The sequence below is a fragment of the Oryctolagus cuniculus genome, chromosome 12 (genome assembly GCF_051225735.1).
Source record: "Oryctolagus cuniculus isolate XC-2025 breed Fujian yellow rabbit chromosome 12, ASM5122573v1, whole genome shotgun sequence".
In the NCBI taxonomy this organism is placed as follows: Eukaryota; Metazoa; Chordata; class Mammalia; order Lagomorpha; family Leporidae; genus Oryctolagus; species Oryctolagus cuniculus.
This window is the reverse complement of record NC_142878.1, coordinates 18,331,267-18,345,390: the sequence shown is the minus strand read 5'-3', so window position 1 is coordinate 18,345,390 and position 14,124 is coordinate 18,331,267. Positions and strand designations below refer to the sequence as shown.

General features: G+C 41.5%; 1 protein-coding gene across 9 annotated transcripts in view; it reads left to right on the top strand.

Annotated features, from left to right (window-relative positions):
- The window catches only part of KIAA0586 (KIAA0586 ortholog), a 118,717-nt gene extending 105,331 nt beyond the window's left edge, over window positions 1–13,386 (top strand). For all 9 annotated transcript variants that reach the window (XR_007910261.3, XM_008269722.5, XM_008269714.5 and 6 more), the window contains 2 exons: window positions 2,960–3,025; window positions 13,057–13,386. Coding sequence is in view for 8 of the 9 variants with exons in the window: in XM_008269722.5 (XP_008267944.3) it covers window positions 2,960–3,025; window positions 13,057–13,196 (206 nt within the window). In the remaining variant the exon portion in view is untranslated. The remainder of the gene's footprint in view (window positions 1–2,959; window positions 3,026–13,056) is intronic.
- Window positions 13,387–14,124: the final 738 nt, after the last annotated feature.

Sequence of the window (14,124 nt, the reverse complement as noted above, 5' to 3'; positions counted from 1 at the left end):
AGTAACTCAAATTAGTGTAAAATGGCAGCTATCCTGAATGTTATTAATTTTAGATATTTATTAGATTTGTTTTATATGTATATGTTTTTTTTTTTGATTTATTAGATTTGTTTTAAATTCTGGACATTTCCTATTTAAAATCTATGTTTTTTAATATTTGTTTTCATCTGAGAGGTAGATAAAGTCGCAGCTAGAGAGGTGGGGGATACAGAGAGAGAGAGAGATCAATCTCCCATCCATTGGTTTACTCCTCAAATGCTAGCAATAGCCAGGGCTGGGCCAGGTGAAAACCAGGAGCCCAGAACTCCATCTGCGTCTCCTAGGTGAGTGACAGGGACTCAACCTAGGTGGTAGGTAGTTATCATCTGCTGCCTCCCAGATACATAAATGTTAGTAGAAATCTATGGCTCAAATGATTAGAAATTTTCTCTTTTCATTCTTTAAATACCAGTGAGTTTTGTATTTCCTGATTTTGACGTATAAGGACATACAAACTCGACAGCAGTGCTCAAATTGTGTTGACCTGGTCTCCCACATTAATGGCAAAGACCCAAGTACACGAGCCATCTTTGCTGCCTCCCAGGATGTGCGTTAGCCGGAAGCTGAAATGCAGAGCAGAACTGAGACTTGAACCCAGGCACTCGCAAAGCTTCACTATTGTGCCAGATGCCTACCCTACATTTGCCACTTTAATCCACAGCTGCAGGATACAATACTTCCCCTTCCAGGAATCTTCGATATTATTCCACCACTGAGAATTGTGAAACCACTATTTATTATAAGAGTAAATTACAGGGGCCAGCACTGTAGTATAGTGGGTAAAGCCCCAGCTTACAGTGCCAGCATATCCCATATGAGTGCTGATTCGAGTGCCGGCTGCTCTACTTCCAATCCAGCTCTCTATTGATGACTTGGGAAAGCAGTGGAAGATGGCTCAAGTGCTTGTGCCCCTGCACCCACATAGGAGACCTGGAAGAAGCTCCTGGCTTCTGGCTTCAGACTGGCCCAGCTCCGGCCATTGGGGCCATTTGGGGAGTGAACCAGTGGATGGAAGACTTTCTCTCTGCCTCCCTCTCTGTAACTCTGCCTTTCAAATAAATAAATAAATCTTTAAAAAGGTAAATTACAAATAGTGACTCTGACTTTGAGATTTTTAAAAAATTTTATTTTTAGGAGATATCATTGCAGAAATCAAGATTCTCCCCCAGATTTGGTTGAGGAGACTTTTGTTTATGTTTATAATAACAACGATAATGTATAATAGTTACAATATGTACACTTCCTAGTCTGTGAAGATTCTTCAGCAACTCGATTAGTTGGGTACTATTCACATTTTACATTTGAGGAACCTGAGACTCGGAAAAGATCTCCACTTCATTTTACTTGCCCCAAACAAATGGCTGTTCAGTGGGAGGGGCCTGTGAGGGGTCTGATCGCAGAGAGGCAGGGCCGGGAAGCCTGAGGGATCAGTCGGGACCCTCCCTCCCTCTCTCTGGTCCGCGCAAATCTCCAGGCAGAGAGGCAGCATCACAGGGGACACTTCTAGTGCATTCACAGATTGTTTAAACCACATCAAAACTGGCTGTGCAGTTTTGGTCCATTTGAAGATACATACAAGTAACTCGTATCTACAATCCTTAGAAAGTTACATTTTCTTCTAAAGTTATTCTTTTTAGCTTTATTTTTTCTTACTCTGGATTGCATCTAATTTTAGCATACTTTTATGAGTTTTTTACAGGACAGCTGCAATTTAGTTTTTAAGATTTGTTTTATTATTTGAGAGAGAGAGTGACAGAGATCGTCTGTGTGCTGGTTCACTCTCCAGATGTCCACAGTGGCAGAGGCTAGGCCAGGCTGAAGCAGGAAGCCAGAACCCCATCCTGGACTCCCATTTGAGTGGCAAGGGCCCATGCACTTGGGTTATCTTTTGCTTTTAGAGGCCCATTAGCAGGGGAGCTAGATTGGAAGGAGAGAAAGCCAAGACTTGAACCCGGGCTCCTAAATGGGATTTGGTATCACAAGCAGCAGCTTAACCCACTGTACCACAACACCAGACCCATGCAGTAGTTTAATATGTTTGTCCCCAGTGAGAAAATACTGCTCAGTGTAATGAAATGTTTAATGATTATAGTCTTGTGCACTTAACTAGCTTATCATCTTGTAAAATCCGCTGGGAATTTTTCTGAAATAAAAGAAGCTTGAGAGATGACTGATTTTTCTCTCATAAAAAAATGAGAAAAGAAATACTGATTGTAACATATTATACATTTTTTGCCTCTAAGAATTTGTTTGAAACAACAGTTATTGATGGCTACCATTGACTGTATTTCAGAGTACAGGTAACAGTATATCAGTGTGGACCCACGCCCTGGTGCCCATGGTACCATCTTGTGTGCACTGTGTCCTCTGTCTCTGCTCTGCTTCCTAATTCTCTGGCCGTGAAAGGTTCTTCCTCTAGCCTATTTCATTTAATATATTCAATTTTGCTTTTGGTTTATTAATAAATGTCCTTTTCTGTTGTGCCTACTGACAACTTCATTAGTTTTTCTGTACCGACTGTGTTGAGCAGTGTGCCCAGACTGGCCTAGTGAACAGAGATCCTAAGCCTCTTTTGGTAACGATTAAATGCTTTAGTAAGAGAATCTGTGACAACTGTTAACCTTAGAAGAAATTCATTTAGTAGGAATCAAAAATTCTCTCTTGACCCTTTGTTCCTCCTTTCCCTCATCTTTGATGCCTACAGGTGTTCCGTTCGGTATTTTTCTACCCACGGTCATTAAAATTTAACTGTTTAACTTCCTTCTTTACATTGCGGCCACTGGATTAGGGTTCTGTTTGCCTGGTTTTATGAGAATAACTGTGGGAGTACGTTTGGCTTGTGTTCATAGAGAATAGAAGTGCATTGTGAATATTTCGATGCTTAACTGATTGTCTTCTAAAATTTTTTTTAAAAATATAGTTTCACCAAGTGATATGGATCGAACACAAATTGAGCCCAATCTGTATCTTGCATCTGTATTTACAGGTAAGATTTTTACTTTAAATGTTGAACTTGGAAACGTTCATATTTTCTTTCATTTCCTTATGATTTATTTTCCTTGTAATCAGTGTAGAAAAACTAATACCATTTTAAAATTCTTCTAAAATATCTATAAATTCATCCCAGGTATAGAACTCCCTCTGTGCACTAAACTCTCCAAAAGGCAGAAGTTAGGATACAGAGAAAAAATCCCGTCATTTCCCTTTGGAAAGTTTCAAAAACGTCGAATTAAAAGGCTGCAGGTGTGGTATTCAGAGCACTGAGTATAGTATTGGAGGTAATTCCATCCGGGGGAGGCTATTTGTTGGGACAGGACAGTGTTTAAACTTTGAAGTCAGTTTTAAACAAAGTGAAGCAGCTGGAACCTGGCATAAGAAGAGACAGATCTTTCACATTAACCATTGCTTTCGAGAGGAGAAAGAACTGGAGTTGTTTTTACAGGTGCCTGTACATTTATTCTTCCTATAGGAACTGCTTTATTTTTATCGTAAATTATAAACTTTTAAATAAGCATTTGTCAACTCATTTGAATAGCAATAGTAAAGCAAGAGTGAACTCAAAAAATGTAACAGGATTTATATGTCTAACATGTATTTAGGGATAAGACTACTGTAACATTTTATATCAGCTTTTTAAACATAAAAGTAAGAACTATTTCCTGGTGATTAGTCAATTCTGGAATGCAGAGGCAAATAAAATATTGCAAATGACGCCTGACATCAAATGACAAGGCTGGTCTTCACCAAGGCTTGTGTTTGTTCTGGAGCACTGAAGCTGTGGTGTTGCAAAATCTGCAGGGCTGAGAACTAAGCTTGTGAGGAGAATTGAGTATAGCAGGATAGGTTCGCAGCTGCTTACCCAGGGAATGGAAGCAGAAGTGGACTAGCCCAGGGCGGACAGGAAAAACGCTTCAAGAACTCAGTAAAACACAGCTGAAATTCTGTAACATTTTCAGAGACAGCTGGGAAGCAATTGCATTGCTGGAACTCAGGGCTGATTTTTAAAGACAGGATCTGGTAAGTGTGGATCTAAGCAAGGTATTAGCCAAGAGGAACCACAGACTTTCTGGGTAGAAACAAATCAGTTTGGTTCAGCAGTCATCCTGCAGCTTTGTAGAATGCAGTGGTAGATAGACACTCACCCTCCCACTGGAGCACATTTTTCGCAGGACTGACAGACTTGCAAACCAGGAACAATAAACAATAAAGAGGAAAAGCTCGCAGATACTTACTGGGTAGCTGCTGTACTAGTCTCTCAGAAGACTGTGAGTACTCTGAAGGTACCATTGTCCAGTGGAAGTGACAGACACACAAAGAAAGAATTACGGGGCAGATCAGTGAGTGCCACAATCAACTTGTCTACAGGGAACAAGGATCCGCAGTTCATAGGAGAGGAACTCCTGATATTTCACTACTACTGCTGTGAAAACAGCTAAGACAGTGTGATCCACTTGCATGGGGGGCCAGGATATCTTTTAAGTAAAGTTTACTTAAGTATTTAGGAACCACAGACCCCTTTAAGACACTGATAGCTGTGACCACTTATCTCCCTCTGAAATTCTGCTTAAAGGAAACAATTTTCATGATGTTTCAGGGTATTCACAGATCCCTAGTCACCTGTCCATGGACCCTGGGTTAAGATCCTCTGTGGGGGACCGCACTGTGGCTTGGTGGGTAAAGCTGCCACCTACAGCATCGGCATCCCATATGGGCGCCAGTTCTGGTCCCAGCTGCTCCACTTCCAACCTAGCACTCTGCTGTGGCCTGGGATAGCAGAAGTTGCCCAGGTCCTTGGGCCCCTGTGCCCATGTGGGAGACCTGAAGGAGACTCCTGGCTCCTGGCTTCAGATCAGCCCAGCACTGGCCATTGTGGCCATTTGAGGAGTGAACCAGCAGATGGAAGACCTCTCTGTCTCTGTCTCTCTCTATATATATAACTCTGCCTTTTAAATAATAAATAAATAAGTCTTTTAAAAAAATCCAATTTTAAAAAAATCCTCTATGTACTTGGATTAATGATTATTACATTTGTTTCCTTTTTTAATTTTATTGTTAAATGCAACTTTATAAGAAACCTGTCTTTGGGGCCTGCACTGTGACATAGCGGGTTGGTTAAGCCTCTACCTGTGATGCCAGCATCCCATACAGGCACTAGTTCATGTCCTGGCTGCTCCACTTCTGATCCAGTGCCCTGCTAATGGCCTGGGAAAAGCAGTAGAGGATGACCCAAGTCTTTGGGGCTCCTGCCAGCCACATGGGAGACCTGGAAGAAACTCCTGGCCAGCCCTGGCCATTGAGGCTATCTGGAGAGTGAACCAAGAGATGAAAAAGAACTAACCCTTCCTCTCTGTAACTCTGATTTTCAAATAAATAAATCTTTAAAAAAGAAAAAAAGAAAACCAGTCTTTACTTATAGAAAAATCCAAATCTAGGCAACTAAAAGTCAGTCCATAGGGCTAGCATTATGGCACAGCAGATTAACCTGTCACCTGTGATGCCAGCATTTCATATCAGAGAGATCAGCTCCCCGCCAATGTGCCTGGGAAAGCAGTGAAAGATGGCCTAAGTATTTGGGCCCCTGCCTACCTACATGGGAGACCTGGATGCAGTTCCTGGTCCCTGGCTTTGGCCTGGCACAACCCAGCCATTGTGTCCATTTATGGAGTGAACCAGTGGATGGAAGATCTCTCTCTCTCTCTCTTTTTCTTTCTGCCTTTCAATAAATAAATCTTAAAAAAAAAAAGTCATTCTACCATCTATGCATCTTAGAAGAACACCATACAATCACGTACAAGTATATGGCTTTTGCCATGTGTTGCTTCTTAGAGTGAAGGGTTTGGAAAGCTGTAGAACTATCAAGGGAGCTTTTCCTTCTCCTCTCTGCTTGTCTCATGTTGTGTTAGGAGACAATGCTTTGTTTGGATTCCTTTCAGTTTGTAAATAACAGATAAAACAATAGGTTACCATGTGTTTAAAGAATTAGTCATAATCTAAAACCTGTTGCTGAAATGGATTATCTAAACCTGAAAAGCTTTTAGAAAACTGTATTATGTATATTTTTAAATATATGTACAATATGTAAGCAACATCATAAAATGAATGGTAAAGATTCCATATCATCACCAGTGTTACTTAGAATAAATTAGTTTTAGGTTTTCTGTTCCTTATTCTTCTAAATTCAGCATTAAAGAACAGAAAACATAACAAAATTTATTTTTGAACCCTATTTTTAAAAATTATTTATTTCTTTATTTATTTATGGGATAGAGAAAGAGGGCAAGAGACCGAGTGAGAGAGCTCTAGCTTACATTCATTGCTTCACTCCTCAAATGCTCGAGCTGAACTAGGGAGCTGGTAACTCAATTCAGACTTCCCATGTGGGTAGCAGGACCCCAACTACTTGAGCCATCAAGGGCTTGAAGTGGTAGGAAGTAGAAATCAGAAGCCAGAGTTAGGAATGGAACCCAGGTAGTCTGATGTGGGATGTGGATATCTTAACTGTTCAAATAAACTCCCACCCCGTGAACTTTAAATATTTTTAAAGCAAAAAAAAAAATGAAATTTCCAGAGTCTAAAAAATGTATTAAATTATATCTTAGGGGGCCAACACTGTGGCGTAGGGGTAAAGCTGCCACCTGCAGTGCTGGCATCCCATTTGGGCACCGGTTCGAGTCCTGGCTGCTCCACTTCCCATCCAGCTCTCTGCTATGGCCTGGGAAAGCAGTAGAAGATGGCCCAAGTCCTTGGGCCCCTGCACCCTCATGGGAGACCCGGAGGAGGCTCCTAGTTCCTGGATTTGGATCAGCGCAGCTCTGGCCATTGCGGCCAACTGGGGAGTGAACCAGCGAATGGAAGACCTCTCTTTCTCTGCCTCTCCTCTCTCTGTGTAACTCTGACTTTCAAATAAATAAATCTTAAAAAAAAATTATATCTTAGAGTTGCTGGCGCCGCAGCTCACTAGGCTAATCTTCCGCCTGCGGTGCTGGCACCCCAGGTTCTAGTCCCGGTCGGGGCGCCGGATTCTGTCCCAGTTGCTCCTCTTCCAGTCCAGCTCTCTGCTATGGCCCGGGAGTGCAGTGGAGGATGGCCCAAGTGCTTGGGCCCTGCACCCGCATGGGAGACCAGGAGAAGCACCTGGCTCCTGGCTTCAGATCAGCGCGGTGTGCCGGCCGCAGCGGCCATTGAGGGGTGAACCAACGGAAAAGGAAGACCTTTCTCTCCCTCCCTCTCTCTCTCTCCACTCTGCCTGTCAAAAAAAAAAAAAAAAAAGAGAGAGAGAGAGAGAGGAAAGAAAGAAAGAAAGAAAGAAAGAAAGAAAGAAAGAAAGAAAGAAAGAAAGAAAGGAAAGAAAGAAAGAAAGAAAGAAAGAAAGAAAGAAAGAAAGAAAGAAAAGAAAGAAAGAAAGAAAGAAAGAAAGAAAGAAAGAAAGAAAGAAAGAAAGAAAGAAAGAAAGAAAGAAAGAAAGAAAGAAAGAAAGAAAGAAAGAAAGAAAGAAAGGAAAGAAAGAGAGAAAGAGAGAAAGAGAGAAAGAGAGAAAGAGAGAAAGAGAGAAAGAGAGAAAGAGAGAAAGAGAGAAAGAGAGAAAGAGAGAAAGAGTCAACACACAGTCTGACCCTGTGGCATCCCCAGCTTAAATGTGTGCCAGGTTAAAGGACATAGTGCAAGCCCATGGAATCAATGGTTTGTTTTTTATTTTTTAAAAAGACCTGAGAACAACTGTTGAAACCATTACATCATTTAGTAATGACTTGACTGAAAAAGCTTTAAAAGCACCAAACTGTGTTAAATATGGGTAGATTTATATTTGCTTTAATGGTGATTTATCAAGGTATTGTCTTTGCTTTAAAAGAAGTTTAAATTCTATGAGGACCTTAACTGAATTTGAATGTTACTCTTTCTGCCTATTAATAGTAGTCAAAGTAATACTTTTTTCTTATATTCCCAACCTGAAAAGTTATCTTACAAAGTTTTTTTTCCTAAAGTTTTATTTTATTTGAAGGGAAGAGTTACAGAGAGAGAAGGAGGGACAGAGACAGACAGATAGTTCTTCCATCCACTGGGCTAGTCTCCAAATGGCCACAACAGCCAGAGCTGGGCCAGACTGAAGCAGGAACCAGGAGCTTCCTCTGGGTCTCCCATGTGGGTGCAGGGGCCTGAGCACCTGGGCCATTCTTTATTGCTTTCCCAGGTGTATTAGCAGGGAGCTGGATCTGAAGTAAAGCATCCAGGAATTGAACCGGTGCCCACATGGGATGCCAGCACTGCGGACAGTGGCTTAACCCACTGTGCTGGCCCTGTCCCAAAGTTTTAAACTGTGATTGTTTAGCTTGTATAAGTGAGCTTTAAAATGTCTTCCCAAAATTTATACTAACACATGATTTTAATAAGATGTTACTGATAAATTTATTGATTGAAACATGGTTAACTAGAGTTTAAAGCAGCGTAACTCTTTGGAGGTCTTCCATAGTTCTGTTCCTGTATGTGTCTCTCCCTCCTGTTTCTCTCCTTGTTGCATTTCAGGGAAGCATTCCTCATTCCTATCCTCTAAAGCAGAGTACCTTTTGCAGCCCACCCTGAGAGTCGTTGCCTCCTGGCATGGTTCCTCTCCAGTTGCATAAGATAAAAGCTGGCCTGTGCGAGTGCCTTCTCTGTGCCAGCTCTGTACCAACCTTAGCCCTAACAGAGCTCTTGTGGACCTGGTGTTGACTTGTGCTTGAAACTTCATCACTGTTTCTCTCCTTAGCTGTCCCTGCCATTGCCTGCCTCTACTTAAATAGAATTTCCCTCAACCACCTTTACACATCATCATTTTTTCTTGTGGATAATTAAATCAATTCATGTAGTACAAAGGACAAGTGAATTGTAGTCTAAGCTCTAGCAATTATGAATTAATTAGACTAATTCTTTTTGAATGCCATCTTTTAAGCTTGTGTGGCTCTTGGCTCTTGTGAGTCTTTTCCTACGTATCTGGCACTTTGTTTTCCTTGATTCACCTTTCCTCCCCTTGCACACATCTTTGTCGTCATTCCTGTACTCAGTTTGCTTTCTCTCCCTGTGTAATTGCAGTTCTCATTAATATGTCTGTGTGGATGACTGCTTATTTTGTATCTCCAAAACTGCCTTGCAGTCTTTGAAATCTTTGACTGCAGTAGCTTACTGGAAAATTCCGTTCACACATCTTGCAGGCATTCACATTCATCAGTGATGTAACTAGTCCGAGTATCTCCCCATCTCTCCACACTTCCATAGCCTCCAAGTTTGTTTATATTTTTATTACTGCCCACTTGAGCAACCAGATCTGTCATTTCAGAGCCAAACTTGAGTCTTTGTGAGTGCCGAGTCTCTCTCCAAAATACCTTTGCTTTATTTGCACTGCCAGGAAGTCTCACTTCTTCCATAGGCTATTTCCGTGGGGCCTTCCCCTGGGTCCCACTTCCCACACAGCTATCAGCAGTCTCTTTTCTGCTCTTCTTAATCCTCTGTCAGCATCTTTTAGATTCCTGGTTGTTTACAGGACTCGGTCTGGCCTTCTTTCCAGCTCCTCTGTCAGTGCTCGTCCTGTCCACAGTCTGCACTTTGCCATCAGAACACTGGAGTTTCCTGAACACATTCGCCTGATCTTGACTTTGTTTCCTTTTTTTCTTTTCCTTCATTGCTTTCCTCTGTCTTCAAGCTCTCAACTCAACCTCTACTTCCACCTAATTTAAACTAAGTGTTCCTGAACGTGTTGTCTCTACCACTAGATAAGGAGCATTTTAAGGATGAGGACCCAATCTCCTTCATCCTCTGTCCTCTTAGCACCATCTTAGCCCTGTCTGTAAAGTAGGTTCCTAGAATGTGATTATGCTGTTTCCTGTTAGTTCCACCCAATACAGAAAATTTTAGCCTTTGACAAATTAATACAGCCCCCATAGCACCAAACAGAATAATGAAAGAACAACAAGAAACAGAAGTATGTTTATGTTACCAGAACTTTAATAACCAGCATCTCATTTTGCTACTTGTTAGAAATAAACTGCTAGAAGATGGAATTTATAGACTGACCTGATTTCTAACACTTGTTTAAAACAAAAGTCTCCCATATGACCATTTTTTCTTTGTCTAGCAATACATAGGAGGTTTTTCACAACATTTAAGTCAATGCACTGGTCATCTGACGTTAACTGATTTTATGACAGATTCATTTGTCAGCAATCAACAACTGCATGTCAGAGAAAGAAATGAAATTACATGAAAGACGAAATTGGGGCTATTTTGGATCTGTTAGCCCTGTGATGGGATGTTTTAATTATGCATCAGAAATCTCTACACCACACTGCCTGTAATTGCAGCAGCTCACAATGCTTGCCTGCTCTAAGATTTCACTTTATTCTGGAAATTCTTGTAAAAAAATAACTTTATGTAACTGATAATGTGCTTGGGCAAACTCACTTTGAGACACAGCACCTACAATTTACCTAGTGATGTCACTAATATTAACAATAAAAATAACAAAAAGAATAAGAATAAAAAGACAGCAAATTTTCAATCATCAAATGGAATGATACATCAATTTTCTCTATGAGAATTTATTTTCCTAATTCAGTATATGAATGAAAAATTGCGTGTTAAATGAAAAGTACTCCCCTCCCCTTTTTATCACTCTGAGGCCATCGCTGCTATGAAAGACAAAAAAATCAATCTAGATATCCTTTTCTTCACTAAGCACACCCAGTCCCAGGGCAATGGGTCATAGTCAAGGCGCACCAAATTCAATAATATTATGCTTCAGTTTTGATGGCTCACTTATACAGAGGGGTATCCCACTTTTGATAATAAGACTTGGCAAGAGTCTTTGGAGTTTTGTATGGAAAATTACTCCCCTACAGCCTTCCTGCTGCTTGGAATTTAGACTTGGTATCTGTATCTGAGGCAACTATCTTGAGGCTACAGGACAGCAAGAAAGAATGAAAATGGTAACATGCTAAGGATGCCACAGAGGGAAAGGCAGCTCCTAGATCCTAGTGGGCTTTATTGAGTTCTGTGTGAAAAGCAACAAAACATTTCCTTCCAGACTTCTTACTATTTAAGAAAAAACAATCCCCATCTCATTATAACATTGAAGCTTTCTACAACATGAAGTTGAATGCCTTTCTAACTGATACAACCATCTTTCCACAGTAGCTCCAAGCTTCTCAAAAATCTTCCGTTGCTCCTTGTCTCTCTCCAAAACTATCTTTCAAACACAGCATTTTCCAGCCACCCAAGCAGCATCACTCTGTTCTCTCCGTGGTCTGTTACAAGTCGTTGTCAGCTGGTTCTTCCTCCCTCACTGAAGTCCTCTGTCATCCCTATTTTTCTCCATCAGGAGTGTTACGGACAGAGGTGTATCCCATGACTCTGCAAATCCATTTCTCAGAATAGTCCTATCAGAAACACATATTCATTAAGTATCACCAAAATTGTTCAAAGAAACAATCCACATACAGAAGATCTGTATTATTTCATTCACTTAAAGTTTTTTTAACTTTTATTTAATGAATATAAATTTCCAAAGTACAGCTTATGGATTACAATGTCTTCACCCCCATAACTTCCCTCCTATCCGCAACCCTCCCCTCTCCCACTCTCTCTCCCTTTCCGTTCACATCAAGATTCACTTTCGATTCTCTTTATGTACAGAAGATCAGTTTAGCATATATTAAGTAAAGCTTTCAGCAGTTTGCACCCACACAGAAACACAAAGTGTAAAATACTGTTTGAGTACTAGTTATAGCATTAAATCACAATGTACAGCACATTTAGGACAGAGACCCTACATGAGGAGTAAGTGCACAGTGACTCCTGCTGTTAACTTAACAAATTGACACTCTTGTTTATGGCATCAGTAATTACCAGGCTCTTGTCATGAGTCGCCAAGGCTATGGAAGCCTTTTGAGTTCACCAACTCTGATCATATTTAGACAAGGTCATAGTCAAAGTGGAAGTTCTCGCCTCCCTTCAGAGAAAGGTACCTCCTTCTTTGATGACCTATTCTTTCCACTGGGATCTCACTTGCTGAGATCTTTTATTTAGTTTTTTTTTTTGTTTTGTTTTGTTTTGTTTTGTTTGCCACAGTGTCCTGGCTTTCCATGCCTGAAATACTCTCATGGGCTTTTTAGTCAGATCTGACTGCCTTAAGGGCTGATTCTGAGGCCAGAGTGCTGTTTAGGACTTCTGCCATTATATGAATCTGCTGTGTATCCCACTTCCCATGTTGGATCGTTCTCTCCCTTTTTAATTCTATCAGTTAGTATTCGCAGACACTAGTCTTGTATATGTGATCCCTTTGACTCTTAGTCCTATCATTATGATCAATTATGAACAGAAATTGATCACTTGGGCTAGTGAGATGGCATTGGTACATGCCACTTTGATGGGATTGAATTGGAATCCCCTGGCACGTTTCTAACTCTACCATTTGGGGCAGTTCACTCTTGCCAGCATCAACGCTGGTTCTTGCAGTCCTCATGCTTTCCCAGGCCATGGCAGAGAGCTGGATAGGGAGTAGAGTAGACAGGACTTGAACTGGCCACCTATATGGGATGCTGGCACTGCAGGTGGTGGCTTTACCTGCTATGCCACAGTGCTGGCCCCCATAATACATATTTTCCATGAACTTTATGGAGATCCCTCATATTGTCATCCTGTTTAACATATGGGCACACTGACTTTTGAGTGGTAAAATCACTTTCCTGAAACACGCAGCTAGTAAGAAACTGCCTGGATTCCAAAGTACACTCTGTCTTCCCTGACATTTATCATCCGTGTCAGCCCTTTAGTACTTGCAAACTTTTAAAGTTGTTTTTGACGGTTGGAAGTGAGAGTGGAAAGGAGGAAGGGTGTATGTTATTTCTCTGACAAGTTCTTAGCACCTGGAGAAGTGAAGTTCCTGCATGCGATCCTTGTTTTTATCTCCCTGTAGTATTTAGGAAAATGAAAAGCACATAAATACCACAGATCTGCTTGTTTGGCTGAATGAGTTTCTCCTCCACGCAGGTGGTAAAGCTGCTTCACAGCCGTCGCCTGCCAAGATGTCGGTGACGCTGCCCTCTGTGAAGCTGGAGGACTGCTCTCAGTCTCCGAGTGTCAGCACGGGGCGCGGGGACACGGAGTCCTCCGGAACAGACACCTTCTGAGAGGAAAGGAGGAGCCACACACTGTGCTGCTGGTTTCAAAGTCATTTTACTTTGGCCTACAACTGCCTTTCAGACTGTTTGGGTCTTTGAGTATGTCCTGAAAAATTATTTCTAATTTTTAATAAAATGAAAAGTATACTTGGATATTTTAGGTGAAGTTTTTAAATAAAATAAACAGAAGTCATTGTAAGTCTGGCTGTGAGTTTCTTGGAAGCCTGAGGTAGCATGGGCTAGTGGAATTGGCATGCCTTTTTTTGAAGAAGAAGATTTATGTATTTGAAAGAGTTACAGAGAGAGAAGAGAAAGAAAGAGAGAGATCTTCCATCTGCTAGATCAATCCCTAAATGACTGCGATGGCTAAGTCTATGCCAGGCAGAAGCTAGGAGTCAGGAGCTTCTTCTGGGTCTTCCACGTGGGTGCAGGGGCCCAAGTACTTGGGCCTCCTCTGCTGCTTTCACACATTAGCATGGGCCTGGATCAGAAGTGGAGCAGCTGAAACTCAAACCAGCACCCATATGGGATGCTGGTACTGCAGGCAGTGGCTTAACCTGCTGCACCACAGTGCCAGCCCCTGGGCATGCCTTTTGACAGCTCAGAATTTACCCTACATGAGTAACTACTTGTACATGCTTGTAAAATTATGTAGCTTGAGTTTATTCATTATAACTTTTTTTAATAGCAGCAAATAACTGGAAGCAATCTAATGTCTATTCATAAGGGAACGGTTAAAAAAAAGGTTTGAGGCTGGTGTTAGGCTCAGCAGGTTAAGCTACCACCTGTGACACCAGCATCCCATATGAGCACAGGTTCAAGTTCTGGCTGCTCCACTTCTGATCCAGCTCCCTGCTAATGCATCTGAGAAGGCAGGAGAAGATGGCCCAAGTACTTGTGCCCTTGCCAACCACATGGAAGACCCAGATGGAGTTCC